This window comes from Anthonomus grandis, chromosome 11 (genome assembly GCF_022605725.1).
Source record: "Anthonomus grandis grandis chromosome 11, icAntGran1.3, whole genome shotgun sequence".
In the NCBI taxonomy this organism is placed as follows: domain Eukaryota; kingdom Metazoa; phylum Arthropoda; class Insecta; order Coleoptera; family Curculionidae; genus Anthonomus; species Anthonomus grandis.
This window is the reverse complement of record NC_065556.1, coordinates 13,680,687-13,703,323: the sequence shown is the minus strand read 5'-3', so window position 1 is coordinate 13,703,323 and position 22,637 is coordinate 13,680,687. Positions and strand designations below refer to the sequence as shown.

The 22,637-nt window shown below is 31.6% G+C and overlaps 1 protein-coding gene and 2 non-coding genes across 4 annotated transcripts; 1 reads left to right on the top strand and 2 right to left on the bottom strand.

Moving 5' to 3' along the window:
- Positions 1–9,222: 9,222 nt before the first annotated feature.
- On the bottom strand, positions 9,223–18,163 carry LOC126742148 (zinc finger MYM-type protein 1-like). 2 transcript variants are annotated; one of them, XM_050448719.1, is made up of 2 exons: positions 17,945–18,163; positions 9,223–10,817 (listed from the first exon to the last, which is right to left on the bottom strand). In XM_050448719.1, exon 2 carries the CDS (start codon positions 10,139–10,141, stop codon positions 9,224–9,226), a length of 918 nt encoding a protein of 305 aa, XP_050304676.1. In that variant the 5' UTR covers positions 10,142–10,817; positions 17,945–18,163; the 3' UTR covers position 9,223. The 2 variants fall into 2 exon arrangements, 1 of the variants encoding a protein (XP_050304676.1); XR_007662497.1 differs by lacking the exon at positions 9,223–10,817 and adding an exon at positions 16,199–16,411.
- Positions 12,068–12,139, bottom strand: Trnae-cuc (transfer RNA glutamic acid (anticodon CUC)). Its single transcript has one exon. It is a non-coding gene; the product is annotated as a tRNA-Glu (tRNA).
- Trnae-uuc (transfer RNA glutamic acid (anticodon UUC)) lies at positions 12,518–12,589 on the top strand. Its single transcript has one exon. It is a non-coding gene; the product is annotated as a tRNA-Glu (tRNA).
- Positions 18,164–22,637: the final 4,474 nt, after the last annotated feature.

Genomic DNA, 22,637 nt, shown 5'->3' with positions numbered 1-22,637 from the left:
TAAGTTGTGTTTTTTTAAGAGTCTGATCTGAAATTCTGATCCATTCCGGGTGCTCAGGTCTCTTAGTCTCTATACCTGTCTCATCTCAGTGAACACAGGAAGTGGTATGATACGAGCATGAAATAAAATAAAAAAAATAGACAGTGCAAACCTTATAAATGAATGATTCATGTGAAAAAACCACAAAATAAATGTTTAAATGAATATGTATTGTAGTGTAAAGCCAGCAGTATCAGCATTAAAATTTGTATAGCATTAAAATTTGTGGAGAGAACTGATCAGAAGAAATTCTATAGCTTAAAGTCTTAATAAAATTTACATTGCTTATCACTGTTTCTTCTATCAAGGAAATTGTCAGTAAAATTTTAAATCAATTTTTAATATCAACCAATAATTAAAAAATTAATATATCAACAATTAATACCAATTTTTATCATTTTGTAATATGTATTTATAATAATCAAGTTAAAAACTAAATACTTGAAAAGTGAAACTTCTTTATTGAAATCAACTGAATTTGATTTTGTTAAAAACTAAAGATTGACAATAAAAAAACAATAGTCATAAATCAAATTGAAAAATTGCTTACTGCGTATCAATTAAAACATTACTCCCAATATTAAAAGAGAACTTTTTAGAAAAGTCATGAATTTAAAATAATATCCTTTTAACAAACAGCAAACTCAACCTTGCATTCATTAAAATGAAAAACAAACTCAAATGGTATGACAATGACAAATGATGTTCTATCAGTCAATGTCAAAAACTGTCCGTCAGCTCCCTCTCAATTTTGCCAAGCAAGATGGCTGACATACGATTCCGATTTTCACTATACAAGCTTCATACATGTGCTCCAAGATCCCAGGATTTGTCTTAAGCAACCGGTAACATCATTATCTCAAACTCGATAGAAATCAGCTGTTTCCGCTTCCTTCAACGCTGCCAGATCTGCCGAACTGCAGCTAGGTCCACCCCAAGAAAACCAGCGGAAAACGCCATCAAATCGCCAATGCTTCAGCAAATTTAACTCTTCTCTTTTGGCCTCTTTTAAAGTGTCTCTTAGCATATTTGAATCTATAGAATAGCAGGTTTACCTAAATCTTAAATTGATATATTTTTTTTTAAATTGCAATTTTTAATTCAGTTGCAAGAGCCCGGAAAAAAGCCTCAGTATTCTCCTGCAGTATTAGAAGTCAAACGGGAACTGGATGTCCTCTTGGTACTGAGCAGTGCTGATGAGAGATAAGAGTGCATACAATAAATATAAGTGTAGATATAACATTGTTCTACAAAAATCTAAGAAGCAATATTCTGGACTAGCAGGTTGTTAATGAACTAAAGGGTAAAAACCAGAACCAACAGCAGGACTTTGGTATTTCGCATCTTGCCAGTAACAATATAAATCAGTTTGTGGTGAAGCCAACTGCAAATCACATAATATATCAAGTAATTAAAATCTGTTAGGTCCTGTAAAAATTCAAAAACTAAAAAAAAAGTTCAGGACTTACTAGGTTTCTGTCAATCCTATTAAGTGCCATGCTGAACAAATAGTTATTCCTTTTTGTTTATTTTTCCAAGAAATCTCAAATTAGCTGTTGTCAAGCCCTTATAAAAAAAGAGATCCAAGTATAGTTGAATCTTAGGCCTATATTAACCTTCTTTCATCTTTTTCAAGATTATTTGAGAAGGCCATATATCTCCTTTAATAAGGTTTTTTTCATAACTTTAAATTAATTAGTGAGAGGCAACACGGCTTTTTAACAGGCAGGTTTATAAACAGAGCAGTATTTGAATTTGGTCTGCATGTGTAACATTTTTACATACTAATGCATCTTTCCTAAAACTACAATATACTCTCTCATAAGCCTTCTACCCCCTTCAAACCTGGTCCCCATTATTCACGTATAAACTATTATGATTGCCTTCCATTAGCAATGAGACAAATTGAAACTGCTTGAGCTTTTAAAAAAATTTTAAAAAGTTCATTATTGAATTAAAATCTGACACTGTTAATAACTTTTTATCTTTGTAAATGTTTTGCGTTTGTCATGGCGTTAATTTTGCTTTATGTATACTAGTTTGATTTTAATTTTAGTTTGACGCCATTTGTTAAATGCTTTGTATTTTGCAGTGTAATATTTTCTGAAATATAGATATTTTGACTGTGACTTTAAGTTATGCAAAACTTTTAGGCTCGACTCCAAGAATGCATAAGTGTACACGGAGGATATTTGGCGGATGTAGTTTTCAAAGAATGTATTTTTTGGACATTAAAAATTAAATGGGTATTCTCCCATTTCCCACTAATGCATTAAAATTTAATAAAAATATTCTTTAACAATAAAATGTTCTACGAAAGTTTCCCGTTTTACTGGCAAACGCTGCATAACCTCTTGAAGTACGCAAAATATAAATAAAATCGTGTTTCAAATCTTGACCGATATGAAACACTTTTCCGACCTTGACCAAACAAAAAAGATCAGATTGGCTCTCGTCTATTCGATAAATCTATCTAAAGCGATCTCGTTCAAGGAGATAGAAGGCCGTAAAAACTTCAATTTTATTTCCCTCTCGGGTTTTTTTATAGCCTTTATTTACCTATTCGAATCGTGAAGGCGAGGAAAAGCCGAAGGAATGATAATGGAAAAATAAAAAAGAGGTAATTTGACACAGACAAAGAAGAAGGCCCCCAAGGTTCGTGCTCAGATTACTTAAACGAATTTTCTTATAATGGATATATAAATGGAAAATCTTTTATTATTCTGTTCTAAAGTATGTATACCTAAATTACAAATATAACGAAACACAGTTACATACTCAATAAAAATGTTTTGCAAAAAGAAAGAACAAACTCTGAAAAGTTGGCTGGTTGACTGGATTTTGGAATCGATAATTCGTGACTTAGTTGCCGAAACGAAAGTTGCATGGCAAATGTTTTGTTTTGATGTATTTGTAGCATGTTCGAAGTAGACCATGCCTATATTAATCCAAATAGTTTCTTTACGCGTATGTGAAACTGCTTCATATTTCCTTATACAATGATTAAATTATAGGGAGCTATTTTGTAGCCTCTGAATTCGGGTTGAATTTACCTGGCTTAAGAAAGATCATTATATTGCATCACGATCATTTACTTGGGGTAGAATGTAAGCCTTATTTGCATTATTTAATTTTTTTTTAACAGAAATTGGCGTTGCCGATATAGTTGTTATAAAAATTAAATTTATATATCCTCTCTGCACACATACATTAACATGCGCAATAAATTTTAAATTTTAATATATTACTAATCCCAAATTTTTTAATATTTTAAAATTCGACATAGATGTAGACTCTAATATAACTTTATACTTACACTTATTTTCAAAATGTAACTTTTGTCTCTCCTGCCCAAACATCATCATATCAGACTTTCTTGAGTTTGAACTGAGGCAATGTTTAGTTGATAATGTCAGCACATGACTTGGAATAAAATGTATTGCTTTTGACACTGTAGTTCATAATATTATGCTTCAGAGTCTGGATGATTATGGAATGAAAGGGATTTCAAAGAACAAGTTATTTGGATTATAGGGTTTAGAGTGCAATACAGCTATAGAAAGAACTTCCAGTATTAAGTACCTAGGGGTACAAGTAGATTAGTATTTAAAGTGGAATATTCATATCGATGTTTTAGTAAACAAAATTCGTAAATTGCTTTATAACTTGTATTAACTAAGAACTTTTTTAAGTAAGAACACTTCTTAGCGATAATGCTTATATTACTATATTTGAAGTTTGCCGATATGGGGTTCTGCTTATGATTGTTATACAAAAAAATTAATCACAATACAAAGATGCATATTAAAAATTATTTATGAAAAATCAAAAACATATTCAAGTCAACTATTATTTGAGGAGACTTGCTTGATTTTAAGGCATTATATATTCTAGTTACCTGGGAATTTATGCATAAACACTCAAACCTTTACTCAACAAAAGATCATAAGTATAAAACCAGGACAACACGTAATTCGCAATACTATATACCATAATTCAATAATGCTACGTTCTTTAAATCACTAGATTATGTTGGCTTAAGGTTGTACAATTATTTGCCAGAACAAAAAGATAAAAAACAAAAAAAAACAATTCGGAAAAAAACAAAAAAAAATCAGTTGGCAAATTCGTCAAAGACAATTTAGATAGTTTTAAAGAATTGCTGATTATAGTCGGAAAAAAAAATAAAACTGCAGGTACAATATCTATTTCTACGTTATTATTATATTCTATGTTATAACTAGACAAATTTAACATTTCAAAATTTTTAAACAATACTTTGCTATAATCAAGCAATAATAAAACCGTTAATTTACACCTATCGCTAGCCTCAAAAATATCATCTATATTTCTTGTACGGAGCGTAATGCAACTGTGAGCCTGTTTTAAATTTGACTGATGTAGGCAATAATTATACTAGACTTATTTTTGCCGCAAAAAAACTATTAAAAGCTACTAATATATTAACTTCTTAAAAGGAGTAAGATTTAATGATTTTATTCTTGGGATTAGTTTATTAATTTTATAGGAGACCATAAAGAACCATAGGTTTAATTGGAATAAAATAATGGTAATTTTCGACCGAATCATACAAAAATAATTTACTTCATTTAGCATATAACATATATCAGTGGCTATCGAATTAAAGGAACCTCCAGTAATAGCTAGATCAGAGAATTCTATCCACAACCACGTTTACACTTCAAATTTAAAGGAAAAATCAACTAAGCACTGTACACACAGTAGTAAAATGGAGAAATTGATTGAGGTTGAGGGGTATACTACGAAGGGTAACTATCAACCTCGCTCCTCCTTCCAGAACTGGGCTGAGGGTAAGCGCAACATGTACATACATGTACCATATACCTGAGTGGCGTTTAATTTGAAAAGTAGCGCGCGAATAATTAATGTCGATGCAAAAGAAGAGGACCAAATTTTTAGGAAGCCAAGTTTAAGTTCATCGCCGTTCGAGCAAAATAAATCAAATTTGGTAAGTTACGCAAATATTATTATTTCTAACAAAAAATGTGTGTAAAATGTGAAGTGTATTTTGGCGTTTTAGTTTTACACCTGATGATACTCTTATAGAGCGAAACACGTGTCGTCGATAATAAATGTTTGTGAGACCGTGACTTGGTTGTTTTTCTTGATTTGTTTATATTATTTTTTTGATGTATTTACTTTTTTGTTCAATTCCCATTTAACGAATTGTTTTAATCTTCTAATTTTAAACGGGATATGCATATTTTTGTCCCACTTGTCCAATGTTCACTTTGTCATTTTTGACATATAATGCCAAAATGAAAACAACAAAAAATTAAATATTGAATTTTAAAAGAGTCAAAATTTTAAAAGAGGAAAATAATTTTATGTAAATTATTTTTCTTATAGTATGCTTTTTTATGCATTATTTTTAGCATCCTAATCATTTTTCCAATGGCACTGTAATGAAAAAGATCACATTTTAGCGGTCGATCTTTTTTATATGTATTTTTTTAATATGCCCAAATAGTTATTTTCTTTCTATAAATTTATTTACCGGAGGACACTAATAAACGTTAGACCAAACTTTTGAGAAACAACTTCATCTGAAAAGTAATTGTTCCTATTATGGAGGCACTTGAAAAAAAAATTAAATTAAAAAAAAAACTTGTCGTCAAGGCGTATTTGGTAAATTGAAAACTGTGTTCAATACAGTGTCAGTGTAGTGAGAACTGTGAGTGCAATGTGGTGAGGATTTAAATATGCGTGCAGTATAGTCAATATGCAAAGGCAACATCTTGATTGTGAAACACAGCTACGAGATCTTGGTTTGATACAGGGTATTATGAACATCCGCCACATTGCAGAAGCGGTAAATTTTATGAAGTGCGCTATAGGAAGGTTGTAGTAAAAATTTAAACAGAACGACGATGTGAGAGAATGACATACTGGTCAAATAGGAAAAAGAAATAGGACCTATACATGAAACTCCAATATTCCTTCTAACCAGCTAAGAAGTGACTGCGTGAAATCACAAAACAGTTTTACCACTAACCAAACTTTTTATTTTACTTTCGACACGTGTTTCGCTAATGATGTTACCATCTTTGGCAGAAGATTAAGTCAGCGTACTAAAAATATATTGAGAAATAAAGTAAGCCATTTATAATTTATAATTTAAATTTGAGTTGAGAAAAGGAATTAAAAGGTGTATTTGTCTCTCAGATTTATTGTCCTTATAGATTCCATTTAAGAAAACGGCATTTTTTTAACTTTCCTCCTATTTTTAAGAAACCCAAGATACCCAATCAACGTACTTTAGGTAAGATAATTTGAACCGTAACAAAAAAAAACAATTGTATGAAAAACAAAAAAAAATTTCATAAATGATTTTTAAATGAAACACTTCATTTATTTTTAAATTTTTAGATTCTATGGTCAGTTATAAGTATTCTTTAATAAAGACACTATATGTCTATTTTCAACTGAAAAGACATTCATGAAAAAGATATCCGAAAGAGAAATTTCAGCGCTATTGGCTGGCCAAACAATGGTTCCATTCCTTTCTATCGATTTATTATGACATTCGTTCAAATATCACATGACTGGTGGCATATGGAGATGCTTCGCCGTCTTGTCAAATTAAATTTCGATATATCTTCAGGAGCAATCCTTTAAAGGTTTTCTTTCTAACCTAACTTTCTTCTAAAGAAAAGAACCTTTCTTTCTTTCTAAAGAAAATAAAAGTACAAAATCTTTTAGTTCCAGCTCAGTGCGCTAATATAAATTATACACATTTAGTTAATCTCAATATGTCCATACAGGATTACCACAAGGTACTGTACTGGAACCTATTCTGTTCCTAATTTATATAAACAATGTCGAAAAAGTTTTTAAAGAGTGCAGGGTTATATCGTATACTGATGATTTTATTATTTTGTTTTCTGGTCATTCTTGTAATGAAGTGTTTCAGTAGACAGAAAAGTGTCTTAGGGTTGTTTGCATGCAGTGGCTTTATATTCTTTCAGCTCTTAACTTTAATAAAACCGTGTTTATGACTTTTAGTGCTTCATCTGCAGATCAACCAGTAAACTAACTTACAGATTAGAGATTTACCATTCCGCCGTAATTTTAATTCTCACCATTTAAACAATATGCAACGTAATTGCTCAGTAATATTAAAGGTTATAAAAATAAAGTATCCAGGAATCTTATCTCGATGTCCTTTAAAGCATCTGTATACAAATTGTAATGTTTTAAATGTGAAAAATCTATATACATATACTCATATATACATTGTGCAATAAACTATTTTATTAAAATAAATATTTATCAAATTATCAAGTAGGTTCATACAGTGAAATAATTTTAATAATTTAGTGAAATAAATTGATAGTAAATTATTTTTTACCAACAAGCTTCTTATATGTGTAGTTCCATTATATTTAAATATTGACTGCATTCTACTAAAATAAAATACAGCTCTATTTTTTTTTTAACTCAATTAATAAGTAAAAACATATATAACGCAAATAATAATAAACTAGTTCAGAAATGCCAGAGACGAGATAAAAGAAAAACTTAAGTAGCAAAATACAGATAAAAGGTAATTCAACATTTCTATTTATATCATAAATCTGTAAAATTGCATTTTTTTGTAATGTTAAAATACCATTTTTAATAAAATTTAATTTATTTAAAAGAAATATTTATATATATTAAAATTATAACAAAAAAAATTGCGAACTGATCAACTTATCAACAACATCTGTTTATTCAGCTTATCACAGGCCGACCTGCTTAAAAGAATTGAATTATTTGAAAGGAATTTAAAAAAACTTGAACTTAAAATTAAGGTAAAACGTCACATTAAGCAATAAATTTAAGAAATTCTCTTTTGTGTATCAGATAAATACAAAGATTGTGACAATAAATTGCAAATGACATGAGTACAACCAAATTTTAAACGAGTTTGATTTGCATATTTATTTAACGAAAGCTGGTCTAATTTCTTTAATTGAAGAAAATTCCTTAACTAATCTCCAGGATAATCTAATTTGAAAGCGTAAAAAAACCTAAATATAAAAGGAAAGTTAAGGTTTTCATTATACTTTCATTATACTACGAGCTTTCGCATCCATCCAAATCCGAGGGCTCCTATGGGAATTTTCGGTAATTTTTTATCCGGGCTTAATCCCTTCAAGGACTCGATTTAGGCTCGGGTAAATTTCAATTTTTTGTTAGGCTACATTAAAAATTTAAATCAGCTTGGATCTTTTTAAAAATTAGCCCAATTTACATTTTAACAAGTAAAATGCTTAAAAGATACAGTGAACATTCTACAAGCAAATGCAAACACAAAAAAATTATATTAAAAAAAAAATCTCTAATAAATTACTTGAAGTAATAATACATTGAAGCTAATGGTCAACATGTTTAATTCATAAATTAACATAAAAAATTAAAGCAAATCGAAAGCAATGGAATTGACAAGACTAAAAGTTATTTTTGACGAAAATTGGACAAGAATACTGATTAAAAAATTGATAAATTAAAAGAATGAATGAATTCACTGCTTTATTTAGTATGCTCAGATGATTTTTAATTTTTAAATACACGCAGAAACTTCATTATTAAACTATTTAATTAGGTCTTAAAAATGATTGTTAATTTATCTGCAGCGGTAATTTTCCTCATAAATTTTTAATATAACTGAGAAAAGGTTTTCAAATCTTGATGTTCGATATTTGGCTACACCAGCATTGAAATACCTAGTACTTTTGTTTAGTTAGTAATTTGATATTAGAGTCCCCAGATCAGTTGATCCACTAAGAAATATAGAACTGATGTAAAAATTCAGGGCTGTTCCTAGGGTATCTGCCGCCCGGGTGCGAAAAAACTTTTGCCGCCCCTCCTTTATCCCACCGAATCCGGCCTTTGATAAACATTTGTAAATAAATAACTTGAAATAATTTAACATTAAAAAAAACAACATTTCAGAAACATAAACACTTTATTTCATATTAAATCATAATTTTATTTACAATTTATTTGTAATGTAATGTATTTACAAATAAGTTGTAATTAAATACATACATACATGTTATATCATACATATAACATATGGATATAACATACATATTATTTACATACGCAACATGCACTTTGTAATATGTATATGTTTACATAAAGGGGCAGGTAGCTAACATATCCAATGATTATACAAAGTTTGCTTTTCTCGCTTTTTTAATGCAAATGTTTTAACAATGTTAGACACATCTATATTTTCTGTAATTTCTTTTTTAATACTAATTATTGATAAGTCAGAAAGCCTCTCTTGACCCATTGTGGATCGTAAATAATTTTTTATTATTTTGAGTAAAGAAAAGCTTCTTTCTCCACTAGCTACTGTAACAGGTAATGTTAAGAAAATTCTAATGGAAATTACTAAATTGGGAAAAACATAGATGAGGTTATTTACAAATAGGTAGGCAAGAGCATTTAAGGCATTCATTTCAGGGGAAATATAGGGTGCAACATTATCAATTTCATCAGATAAATCTTGAGCTAAAATATCTTTTTCATTTTTTGATGGATCATATAAAATTTTCTCAAGAGCTTCACATTTTGCAAACCTAATTGATTTTTCTATTTGGAGAAAGCTATGTAGGTTGTTAAGAAAATTGAACAACGTATCATGTTGCTTCATTTGCTCGAATCTTTCTTCCAATTTTAATAATGTAGTATCTAATATAACAAAATAAAAATTAATTTTAAACTGATCAACTGGATTTTTAGGGGCCTCGTCTACACACTCATAGTCAAATAAACGCTTTTTTGTTTGGGGTCTAACAATATTAATCGGAGGAAACGAAGGGTCGCAATCCATATCTTCGGCTACTTTTTTGGCCTCCTCTAAAATATCAGTGAAACCTTCATCTGATCTAATACTAGATATATATGTTTTAGACTTTAAGATTAAAATAATATTAGGTAGGGCAACATCGGATTCCTGCATCACTTTACTTGCAATATTAATTTTTGTTAACACATTATACCATATAATAATGGAACAAATAAATTTAAACGACTTAATTTTTAAGAGTAATAAATTAGCCATAGTTTTGGTATCGGAGTCCCTGTTATTATCAGAGTAAAGTGCAAATAAAGCGTCATATATTTTTCCTAAATTATGTGTAAGAACTTTCAGAGCATCTATTCTGCTTTCCCATCCAGTACTAGAAAGAGGTTTTAGTGTTAACGTTGGGATTTCATCTTTTAAAACTTGCCAACGTTTAGTTGATGCGGAGAAAAAAACGTAAAGTTCCTGCACAATAGCAAAGAAACTTGTAATTTCTAAAGATGCTTTTGCAGCGTCATTAACAACTAAATTTAAGCTATGGGCTGCACAAAAGGCACGTAAAAAGCTCTAGGGTTCAATTCAATAATTTTTTTTTGTAAACCATTATTGCGACCCTTCATATACGCTCCATTATCATATCCCTGACCCCTTAAATCGCCTAAATAAATGTTATGAGTCTCCAAAAAATCCAATAAAACATTAGTTAAGCCTTGTCCTGTCGAATCTGATATTGAAATGAATCCCAAAAAATGCTCTCTAATTTCGATTTGCTTTGATGTATTATTTAATAAAACAAACCTTATTACAATAGTTAGTTGGTCTTGATGACTCACGTCAGGAGTCGTATCCAAAATAATTCGAACCATGAACCAACATTTTTTTCTAGTCACCATATTTGATCAGACTATGCCATCCTCGTTCTATTTGCAATAATCTAAAAATAAGAATTTTCAATAGTACCTTAGTCTATACTATAGTCTTCTTAATAAAAAAATTTTCATGTTAACGAAGTGGTACACAAGATTTTAATATATGTTATACGATTTTTTAACAGATACGTCAAAATAGATATATAAAGTATGCTTAGAATGTCAGAGGTCCTATAAAAAAATTAAGAGTTATAATCATTTCGGATCGCACGGGCAAAAAATATTGCCAAAACATAATTGACCTATAAACCAATTTAGCCAAATTTCTTTTTTTATCCTAAAAGAACAAAATATATATATAGGCATCATTTTTTAAAATGTTGTTTGATGTCTCTCTATTTTACACCTAGTTTTCGGATTTACATTCCAGACAGCATACACCCTCCAACGGATGCTCAGTATTGGTCCAAACTAAGCCGAAATATTTATGGATTAATAATGGACGTCCTATGGATAATAATTTTGGGCAATCCTTTGGACTGTTAAAATAAGTCCTGGTATAGAAAACCATAAATAATTTACTTGATTTTCATGTAGTTATAAATATTTATTAAAGTTATAAAAATCATGTTTGTCATTTCCTTCTTTGTAAAAATTGCAATATTAAAATAAATAGGTTTTTTGATATCTCAATAATGTACTTTATTTTAAAAAAAAGTATTTAAGATATTCATCTCGTAAATACGATGTCTTTAAGTTGAGACTTTTTAAAGGTGTCTTTGTGCAATCTGAGGGACCTTCAACCATTTTTTGTTTCATAATTATTTAGATATACAAAATACATGTTTCGAACATCCTGTATTATAGATGTACAATTTTATTTAATGACCGTATGGCGGTCTACTTTTGTGACATTTGTATTATCACATTAGATTTTCTGAAGGAACTATGGACCGTTGGACGAAACCTTAGAACATTGAAAGGCTTTCAATGTTCTAAGGATGAAACCTTTGGATCTCCATAGGACACGGTTGTGCTGTCTGGGATGCTCGGTGATATAACATGCAAGGTACTTAAACTAGGTCTGCCTATATTTTCCGTATTAATCTGTAGTGCAGCTGATGAAGGATGCGGTTGTCGGTGTGATTTTTTTATGATATCCATAATTATTAACTTGTCGGGTATTAAAACATGACACGCCTTTTTTACGTTTTTTAAACCTTAAATAATTATTATTTTATAAAATTTCGCATAAGAAATTTCGAGTTTATATAACACATACAAAATTTTATATTGCTTTTCAAAAAAAAAGTGATTCCGGTACCGGGAATCGAACCCGAGCCTCCTGGGTGAGAGCCAGGTATCCTAGCCACTAGACCATACCGGATACATATGTTAAATTTGAAATATGCTTTATACGCGGTCTTTTGATCAAATTAAAAGAATTTACAATGATATTTAAATAAAGTAAATTAAAATGGCAATTAATTTATTAATTAAATAATTCTGTTGGCAGATTCTGAAAAATGCCAGGCATAGAAGCTTTTTTGGATTGGGAATTGTCAGAGTGTATCTAATTGATTGTAAATTGAAATAAAAAAGATTCTATATTTACGATAATATTAAATTAAAGTAACCAAATAGTTACAGAAAGTATATTGAATAATAAAAATACATTTATTTGTTATTTGAGACAAAATATTAGGATCTGTCAGGAAAAGGAATACTCGGTCCTTCTATCTTATAACGTAAAAGACATATAATATCCGATATGGTCTAGTGGCTAGGATACCTGGCTTTCACCCAGGAGGCTCGGGTTCGATTCCCGGTATCGGAATAACTTTTTAGTTTTTTTCTGAATATTACCTTTTTTAGCTTTGGGATCATTTTGGTTTTCTGAAGTTAATGATTAAATGTTTTGAAGAAAACTAATATTAATCGCTCTAATATTCGACAAATTCATCGGGAACAATATTCCACTTCATTCTTCTAATCTTAATCCTTTGAATTCAGCCTTTGTACCCCTATGTAGTATAAAATTTAAGGGTTAAAATTCACTGGTAAAGTGACAGAGTTAAAAAATATGCATAAAAGACTTCTGTGAGAATAAAATTAAGGAGACTTAAGAATAATTTTGCAATATGCTAGATTGAATTGGCCTATAATTTTTTGATAAATATTTTTTTTGTTTTAAAAAAGAATTTGTACAACCGCTATTTAAACCACCTAAACTTTTGTGCTTAAAAAATTAAATTGTTTAAACAAAATTAATTTGTTTACTTATACTTCGAATATATTCTTTTATATTCAAATTATTTTGATTTATGTACTTAACCATATTTAGTCTTTATAATTATTATTCTTAATAAAATAGTATATTTAAGTTAGTTAAGATAAGTTTGTGGATACTTAGACTCTAGATATTTAGGCTTGTAGCCTGTTGTATGCCCCCTATATGGTCACCAAATAAATAAATAAATAAATAGGTTTTTTGATATCATATTTTAATTGAAAATATTTTTTCTACATTAAAATTTATTTTGTAATTGTGCAATACTTGATTAATTCGTTATGCGTTCTTCATATTTCCTTGAACTGTCGAAAATATACCCCGGATCTAGATTAATCTATATATATTCATAAGCCAATACGTATCTGATACTTTCCAAGGAAAAGTCCAGATAACAGGGATCATCTGTTATCTGCTGGCTAATTTGGCAAATGTATTTAAAGAATTCCAACAACAAAGAAATATTTAATTGCTTTCGTCATATTCGTTTCTGATTTAATACATTTCAATGTCAAATGATAAGGAAAATTTTGCGTATTGCGATTTTCGAATTTAATGATAAGCTTTGGGGAAATTTGTATTCAAAAGCTAATTGAAAAATTAATCAAATCTCGTGATTTTTTCTCCCAATTAGGATTCTTTTAGTGAAGGTTATTAAGTAAATATTATAAATTTTGATAAAATTTGAAAACCAGTAAATAAAATAATAATTTTTTAGCTTTATAAATTTTATTATTACTAGGCTAACATTGTCTGGTAAAAAAAATAAATGTAAATTATAAATAATCAGCTTTAGACGAGTCAATCAAATATTGGTTAAATAGACGAATAAATCATCGACATCCTCAATCTGCCACTGGAGTGAGGACTTATATTCTAACCAGTCGTTAATTTTTTTAATACGTTTTAAAACTAAAAACGGAAGTTAGAATGAGGATAGCAGGACTCCATATGGTTCTTAGTGGGAGTATTATCATAGACTTACCTTTATGTGGATAGTAATTAACTCATATTTGCTTGTACCATCATTTAAGAAAAAAAAAATCCCCTATTCCCAAAGTTTAACCTCAAACATGTTAAGATTTCTGTCCGAAAAATATTCTCTTTTATAATACCTTAAAAACGTTTGAAAATATAATTAATGAGCAACTTACTTGCAAATAGGTGTCTCGTTCTGCTGGACTTCAGCAAAGCGTTTGATACCTTTAATCAAAATTTAATATAGAATTCGGTGAGGATAGAAAGTATGATCTCTGAGGATCTTGAGGTAAGGAGAGGAGGTAGGAGTTAAGCTTTGAGGTTCTTACTCTGTTACCTTTCTACCAACATCTCTTACTTTTCTTTCTCCTTACAACTAATTGAAATACAGCTCTCGATGATATCTATATAAATATCTATTTTACGATTATAGATTTGAATGTTACCTTGGCAGATTAAATAAGGATTTGGAATGATTATTTGTTTTATCACGTAAATTACTATTTGTGTCTTGTAATTTTAACAACTACAAGACACAAATGGTTCTTAGTGGGAGTATTATCATAGTCCTCATTATATGCGGATAATAATTACTTCTGATCTTACAGACAAGGGCGTACCCAGGATTTCATCTAGGGGGAGGCAGCTCATACCTGTTTCGAGAAGATGGTCGGTCGGGTATATTAAAACAAAAAATCATGAAAATTAACTTTTATTAATTAGTTTGATTGACACAGAACAAAAATAATCATAATATATATGTATATTAATTTAACAGTAATTTCTCGGATTTGTCGAAAATTTGTCTATGACAGTCTTTTCAATAAACTCACTGCTTTCTTTTAAATAATTGCGATGTATGTTCATCAGACATGAACCTGTAATTCTTTCTTCACCCAGGGTACTTCTAAGCCACGTTTTAACTCTTCGCAGCGTACTGAAGGACCGTTTTACGGTCGCCGTGGTGCATGGGATAGTGCTTAAAAAAATCAATGCCTTTCTGACAGCAGGGTAAAAAATGTTGGCTTCGTTGAACAGATCAACTAATTCTGTAATGTCCCTTAATTGATCATCTGATAAAGCTTTTTGAAAATTATGCCAAAGGTTCAGTTCTCCGGTGATATCCAGGTTATAAAATTCTTGGAATGATTCTGCGTTCTTGTGTAAGTCGGTAATGCGGTTTTTGGTCTTGGTCATATACAAGGGATGTAGCCTACTTAAAGCAAACGGTTTGGAGCGTAGTTTCGACGTGTAGTCGATTCTCTGAAAACCGTTATAACATCCTTTACAGTGGCGAGAGTATTTCTAATTTCAGGCACTGCGTTCACATCATTCACAACAAGGTTGAGTTTGTGACTTGAACAATGAAAATATTAAGCACGAGGATCCAAACCCTACGCAATCTTCGGTTAGGAGGTTAGAACTAATCAAGAAATTGTCAATTGCTTCGGCAATTGCTGAATCATTTTCTGCTTTTAGTTCATCGAACCCTACAAATTTTTCTCTGATTTTCCTTTTGCTTTCGTCGCAGAATTGCCTATTGACAGCTGTTCTTTCCCAGCTACATCTGCTGTCTCATCAGCTAAGACTGCGTAAGCCATATTCTTCTGAACCTAACGTATTATATTCTCCTTAGTAACTTCGCCACATAAATTTATCGATTCGTTTTGTATTTTTGGTAATGTGTAAACTGCATTGCGATGGCACTTTTTCAGGTGAATCTTTAATTTGTCGTCCCCTGAATCGATTTTCAACTTCATTAAATCTAATAAAACACCCTCATTGTTTGTTTTCCCCTAAGAGGCATATAAAGGTTGGTCATTTCATGCTTTCGGCAGTCTTCATGCCTATTTTTGAACTTTATATATGGTCTGACCATAAATGATCCCAACATTCCTCTCACAGTGCTGATCGGCAGAGGGAACAAAACACAATGCTTACAAAGAGCACCTTTTAGTCGCCTGGAATATACTAGCCATGGCGCATATTGATCCAACCAAGCATAAATAAATTTTCTTTTTAAATGGCTTGCATCACTTTCAAAATCGTAATTTCTGGGCGGGATCCAAGGATTTTGTTCAACAACTTCCTCTACTTTTCCGTCGATAGCTGGGTAGCCAACCAACATAACGACCCAGATCATTTTCATGATAGCCATCGTCCACTATAATTTCAGGATCGATGTTGATGTCATAAGTTTCTTGGGACGTCGATCGAGAAGAATAGTCACCAAACAGATATATTTACAGGTTCTGCTGGAGAATGAGACGCTTTTCCAATGTTAGCATGCAATGATCTTGGCATTACATGAGTAGTTTTATCATAGTTGTCATTTTCAACGCTTCCACTGCTACTTTCTCGACCTTTTTTTTCTTTTTTCGCGTATTGTTCCTAAGAACAGGATACAAATAAATTACTCTTACGGTGTTTAGGTATAGGACGAAAATACGGAAAATAAAGATATATTACGTAAAAAGCTTTTGAAAATATTATTAATGAACAATTTTTTTAGAAATAAGTCTTTTTTTTATCGGAGTTCAGCTAAAAGGTGATGATTGAAAGTATAATCTCTGAAGATATTGAGGAAAGGGAAGGAGATCGGAGGATTTAGTCTTTCGGGTCCTCACTCTTTTAGCTTTCTACCGACATCTCTTACTCTTCTGTTTCTTTCCATCTAAAAGTCACAATGCTTGTAAAGGGTGTTTTTTTTTAGAGGCGGAGAACTTTAAATTGAAATTAAACACAAAATATTTTATTGATATGAACGAATTTGCTTTTATATTAAATAATTTTTTTTTGGCATTAATATTTAAAAATGATTTGGGGCATGTGACCCCCACGGCTGGCGCGTACGTGGCGTAATCTAGAGGTCCAATTTTCACACACTCATTCCAGTACTACAGGCTGTATTTCGTCAATCACGCGTCGTATGTTGGCTTCTAAGTGCTTAAGTGTTTTGGGCTTATCAGCGTAGACATGCGATCCAAACGGTTAGTTTTTCTGGATGTAACGGTTTTTCGCCAATAGCTCGTGGATTCTCATCCCCCCAAATTCGGCAATTCTGCTTGTTTACATAGCCATTTAAGTAAAAGTGTGCTTCATTACTGATCAAAATTTTCATATGAAATCGTGGATCAACAGCAATCTTTCCTTCCACCCATTCAGCTAATGTACGGCGCAAAAGATGATCCTGGGGTTTCAACTCCTGGACAAGTTGAATTTTATATGCTCGCAATCCGAGATCTTTGCGCAAAATTTTCCATAAAGTGGATGGACATCAGTTCACTTGTTGAAAACGACGACGAATTGACACATTTGGATCATTATCAACACTATGCTGCACAGCAGCTATCGCTTGTTGCGTGCGCACTGTACGACGTCTTACGGGATGCGTATTGTCGACTAGAGTAAAAGTATTGCGAAAACGATCAACAGTTTCTCGAATTAATCTCTCTGAAGGACGATTATGAGCACCATAAAACTCACGTAATGCCCGATGTGTTTCTCGAATAGAACCATGTCTTTCAAAATAAATTTGAACAATTTGGAATCGTTGCTGCGGCGTGAGTCTATTCATGATGAATTGCCAAACCAAACTAATCTAAAAATAACCCAGAACTGTCAGGTCGGCTCTCATAAAAAACAGTGTTGCCAAATGAAAGTTCTTCGCCTCTAAAAAAAAACACCCTATACTACTGCTAATGACAAATTAATTTTTGGTAATAAAATTCTAAATAGATCTTTCAGTGGGGTTTAAAATTTTGTTGTCATAGGAGGCTAATAAAGAATTATATGTTTTCAAGGAAGTTCAAGTGTTCGAGAGAGAAAAAAGTATTTAATCTCTACATAATTTTGTTTGTCAAAAATTATATTTCCTATAAATAGGTCAAAAATTACTGAAAATATAGTTAACGTGCAACTTACTTATAAATTCGTATCATTTTACTGGATTTCAATAAAGCCTTTGATACCTTAAACCACCACACACCACACAGAAGGTGAGGATCAAAAGTTTGATTTGTGAAGATCTTGAGGGAAGGAAAGGAGATTGGAGGATTTGGTGTTTCGGGTCCTTAATCTTTTGCCTCTCTACCAACATCTCTTAGTCTTCTTTCACATCTCCCGCCATGAATATGCTGATGATATATAAATTTATTATGCAACTATTTTTTTAGCAAGATTCAAATTTGTGAATCTATTAACAAATAATTAATGAATATCTTCACTATGAACCAAGTGGAAAGAATAGCAATCTATCATCTAAGTTTATATAGTTAATGTCTTATATCAGCCTGTACTACTGCTAATGAGTTAAATTAAATAAATTTTTGGTAAGAACTTTCTAGATAAGTCAGTTAATATAGTTTAAAATGTTTAACAATTTCTACATAATTTTCATTGTCAAAAATAATATTTCCTACGAGTAGGTCAAAAATTCCTAAAAATATTGTACGTGCAACTTACAAATATGTATCTCGTTTTACTGGATTTCACTAAAGCGTTTGATACTTTAAACCTCAATATACTTTATATAAAGTTAAGCTATTAAGCTGAGTTGAAAGTACTTTATTTAATTTAAAATATTTGTTTCGCATTATATAAACCAAGGAAAACAGAGAGAAGAAATGATAAAAATAGATAAGAGGAAATCAAGACAATTAATTAGAATAATGAAAATCAAGAAATTGTTTTAAGTAATCTATTGGAGTAGATAACACTAATGAAGAATAACCTAAGTAGAAATAATAATAAAATAAGTTATACTTTTTAAACAGATATGCAATGCAGATTATGAACAAAAAGTAAAAAGTTCAAATGACATTAAAAAAAAATTAAGCGTCAAATATTATGGTTTGAACTTGGAAATCTATTTTTCATCTATTCTAATTTTATTTTAAACTTCAATAGTCTGTCAATAAATTAACTAATATGGTCCATTTATTACATCTTATACATATTACAGCTTCTGTAGTAGCATCTCATTTTATCAAACTTTGGGGTTAACATTTCACCCAGTCAAGTTGTGATTATATTCGTCCATTTACATTTAAAGTCCGGTTTTAAACTTCTTAATACTCCAAATTAGTGGTCAGCTAAACTTTCTTTAATTAAATTTATCTCAGACCTGCTTGGTCGACAAAATTTAGAAAATATACTCTTCTAGAACATCTGATAGTATATAAAGAGCAATAAATGCTTAGACCATAACCGTCTTCCAATCCAAGATGCCATGAGGATCGACGACAGAGAAAACATAACACACAGAGAAAAAAAAAGACACAGAAAGAATAATGTATCATAATGCTATGGTTAAGATTAAGAATATATAATTATCTTAACGTAAATGAACAAATGGAATTCTTATAGTAAACATGTATTATGTAAAAAAAATCCACAGATTTAGGCTGACACCACATTATAGCAAACCTCCACACCTATACGGACTACCCAAGATTCATAAGGAGCAAATGCCTCTGCGGCCCATCACGAGCTCTTAAAATTCGCCGACATCAGAACTCTCGAAATTCCTTTTTGGAGATGATTAGACCGATCCAGGGAAATGCAGCGTCTTTCGTGCGAAACTCTGCCCACTTTGTAGACCTTCTTGGAGGGATCGAAGTCGAGACCAATGACAGATTGGTGAGCTTTGATGTCGAAAGTCTCTACACCAATGTACCCATAGGAGAGTCTCTTAACATCATCCGAGACAAACTAAGCAAGGATGCAGATTTCTCAAGTCGGACCACACTGCCTCTGGACGGAGTGATAAAACTTTTGGAGATCTGTCTTCGTAATTCTTACTTTCAGGTCAAGGATAGATTCTACGCCCAAGACGAAGGACTTCCGATGGGTTCATCTCTTTCCCCAGTAATAGCGAACATCTTCATGGAATGGTTCGAGGAACATGCAATAGATACCTCCCATTGCAAACCCAAGCTCTGGCTTCGATATGTGGACGACACCTTCATTATCTGGGACAAAGAGGATATAAGCACTTCAGGAGTTTCTGCTTCACCTCAACAACATCAGACCAACAATCAAGTTCACGATGGAGACAGAGAAGGACTCAGCTCTACCTTTCCTAGATGTCCTCGTTAAAAAGGTTGGTGGAAATCTACGAACTTCAGTTTATAGAAAACCAACACGCACGGGCCAGTATCTTCACTATGAGTTTAACCATCCTGCAACCACCAAAGTAGGCATCATAAGATCCGTCTACAATAGAGCTCGAACCATCTGTAGAAGCGACGAGGATCTCAAGACTGAAGTGGATACCATCTACAAAGACCTACAACAGAATGGATATCCAAAGAAGCTAATAAGTAGGACCATCCAAAGGACGTGACCAAATCAAATCAGAGACGAGGCCACCACGACAACCAGACTTCTACCCATATCCGACGCATTGCCAGCAAGTACAATATTAGAACTACCTTTAGATCTAGCACCACTATCAGAAGCGTGGTATCAAAGACCAAACCAGATGGCCTGTTGGATACCAAAAATTGCGTCTACCAGATCCCATGTGAGTGCGGTGACTCATACATAGGTGAAACGAAGCGCCCTCTAGAAGTCAGAGCGAAGGAACATCGCAGCTGGACCCAAAGAGGAGAGGTTTCCAAATCCGGAATAGCAGAGCACGCGTGGCATAATGGACACAATATCCATTGGTCAGAAGCCAAGATTCTGCACAAGGAACAGTACTGGCGGAAGAGGAAGTTCATAGAGGCATTTTTTATTTCACAAAATCAGGGGATCTTTAGCCAGCCAAGCGTCGATGTACCCAACATCTGGAAGCCTCTACTCTCAGGACAGTGTAAGATCTAGAGAGAGGCGTGTCCTCTCTTCAACCCTTTTCACGGATGACTTGTAGTATATAAGCCTATAGAATAGTAGTTTGCTGTCAGTTTACACTTGATAACGGTTGGAGATACTTAGCAACCGAAACGTCGTGTTACATTAAATAAATAAGACAATGCAAGATGTTTTCACTGTATCATTGTCTACCACCTTCAAAAACATGTATTATGTAAATATAAGAATTGTCAAAAAATGTGTATAAACAGATCCTCAAACGCTAACTGTCGGCCATTCAACGGGCCAAGAACGTATTAAAAAATTATTACTTTTAATGATTTCTAAAAATATTTCGGCTCATTATTCATAAGTAGGATAATGATGGACAGTCGTGACAAAAACGTAACAGGTCATTGACTTAAACCTATAAAATTTAAACTATATTGGGCATAATATTTGTTACCAATAATGCCTTATTAGTTACAACGAAGCATTTATGTATTTTTATTAGTAATAGGCCGACTAGTTAAGTTGTCTAATATAGACTTTAGTACCTATGATTTATTCACGGGCGAATCTTTTATACGTTTTAACAATTTTAAAGGAAACAGAAGAATATGTAATTACTACTATTTTTAAATGTAATATATTTTTTTAAATTGTATGTTATTATGTTTGCAATACACTACAATATACTGACGACTATTACAACAAAAGCAAAAAGTTGTCTTTAGACAAATCGGTATACACGGCATCCACTTACCTACAGCGATTTAAACTTTTCGCCTTAAGGGAAGTAGAAAAACGTAAGGCGTTTTGTGGCTAATTTTGCCATTTCTTTTTAAGCTTATAACATTAAAACCTAATTTTTTTTAAAACTTTTAGACAAAACTTATGTAAAAATGACCCTTTACTTAATTTATAATGCATACTTAAAACGAAATTTGGTAAATGCTTTATATTGAATATAAGAGAATACGCAACATTAATTATGCAAACCGTATATATAAGAAAAACTAGGCTGAATCACTTATATTTCTTATAAACGAATCTAAATACTATCTACAGAAAATAGAAACCGCACGTGGGTCTTTTAAAAAAACGTGAATGTAAGAGATCATATCGGTCCGAGAACTTGGGAACTTGGATGGCTAAAAATTAATAACCATCAAAAGTTGCACTGGGCATGTCTGACGAAACGCATAGTGCGTATCCTTTCAATAAACTATATTTTCGAAATACGCTTCATATTAAGATTGGCGATCAAACTGACAATAGTTACTCGTGAAACAGCTGATTTTGAATGATGTCAAGTGGGTCATAAGCTCTATTTTGTCCTTATTGACATTTTCTCTTAAACTTTTTCCTCGATGATCAACCGAAGTATTTGATATCTCCTCTCATTAAATTTTCAATATATTTCAGTTTGCACTCTTTGCTTAAGAACTTTAGTGTTTCTCATTCTTTCTGTATTTTCTCGTAGAATAAAGATACATTTCAAAAGATTCAGTGCGTTTTCTAGCGAGAGATTAAGCGTCCAACTTTCGCAGTCGTACAGGGGAATGGGGAATAAATTCGTAGCAGCATAGTATTCGATTTTAAGATTTTGATTAGGTCACGCCTTATAAAGAAGTTTTTTATGACATTAAATGTCCTGTTCAATTCTTAATAGCATTTCCCTCGTCAAATTTATCTTTTCAGGTAGGTTGCTAGCAGTAACGACTGTATCGTTACCATATCGTATAATAATAATGGTTTTGCCATTGATTTTAATTCCAGTGCTAGACTTTTTAAGAGATTTCGCGAAAATGTTTTCCGA

Bases quoted from the DNA above. Each gene is read 5' to 3' on its own strand.
- LOC126742148 (XM_050448719.1), bottom strand. From the start codon at position 10,141: ATGGCTAATTTATTACTCTTAAAAATTAAGTCGTTTAAATTTATTTGT.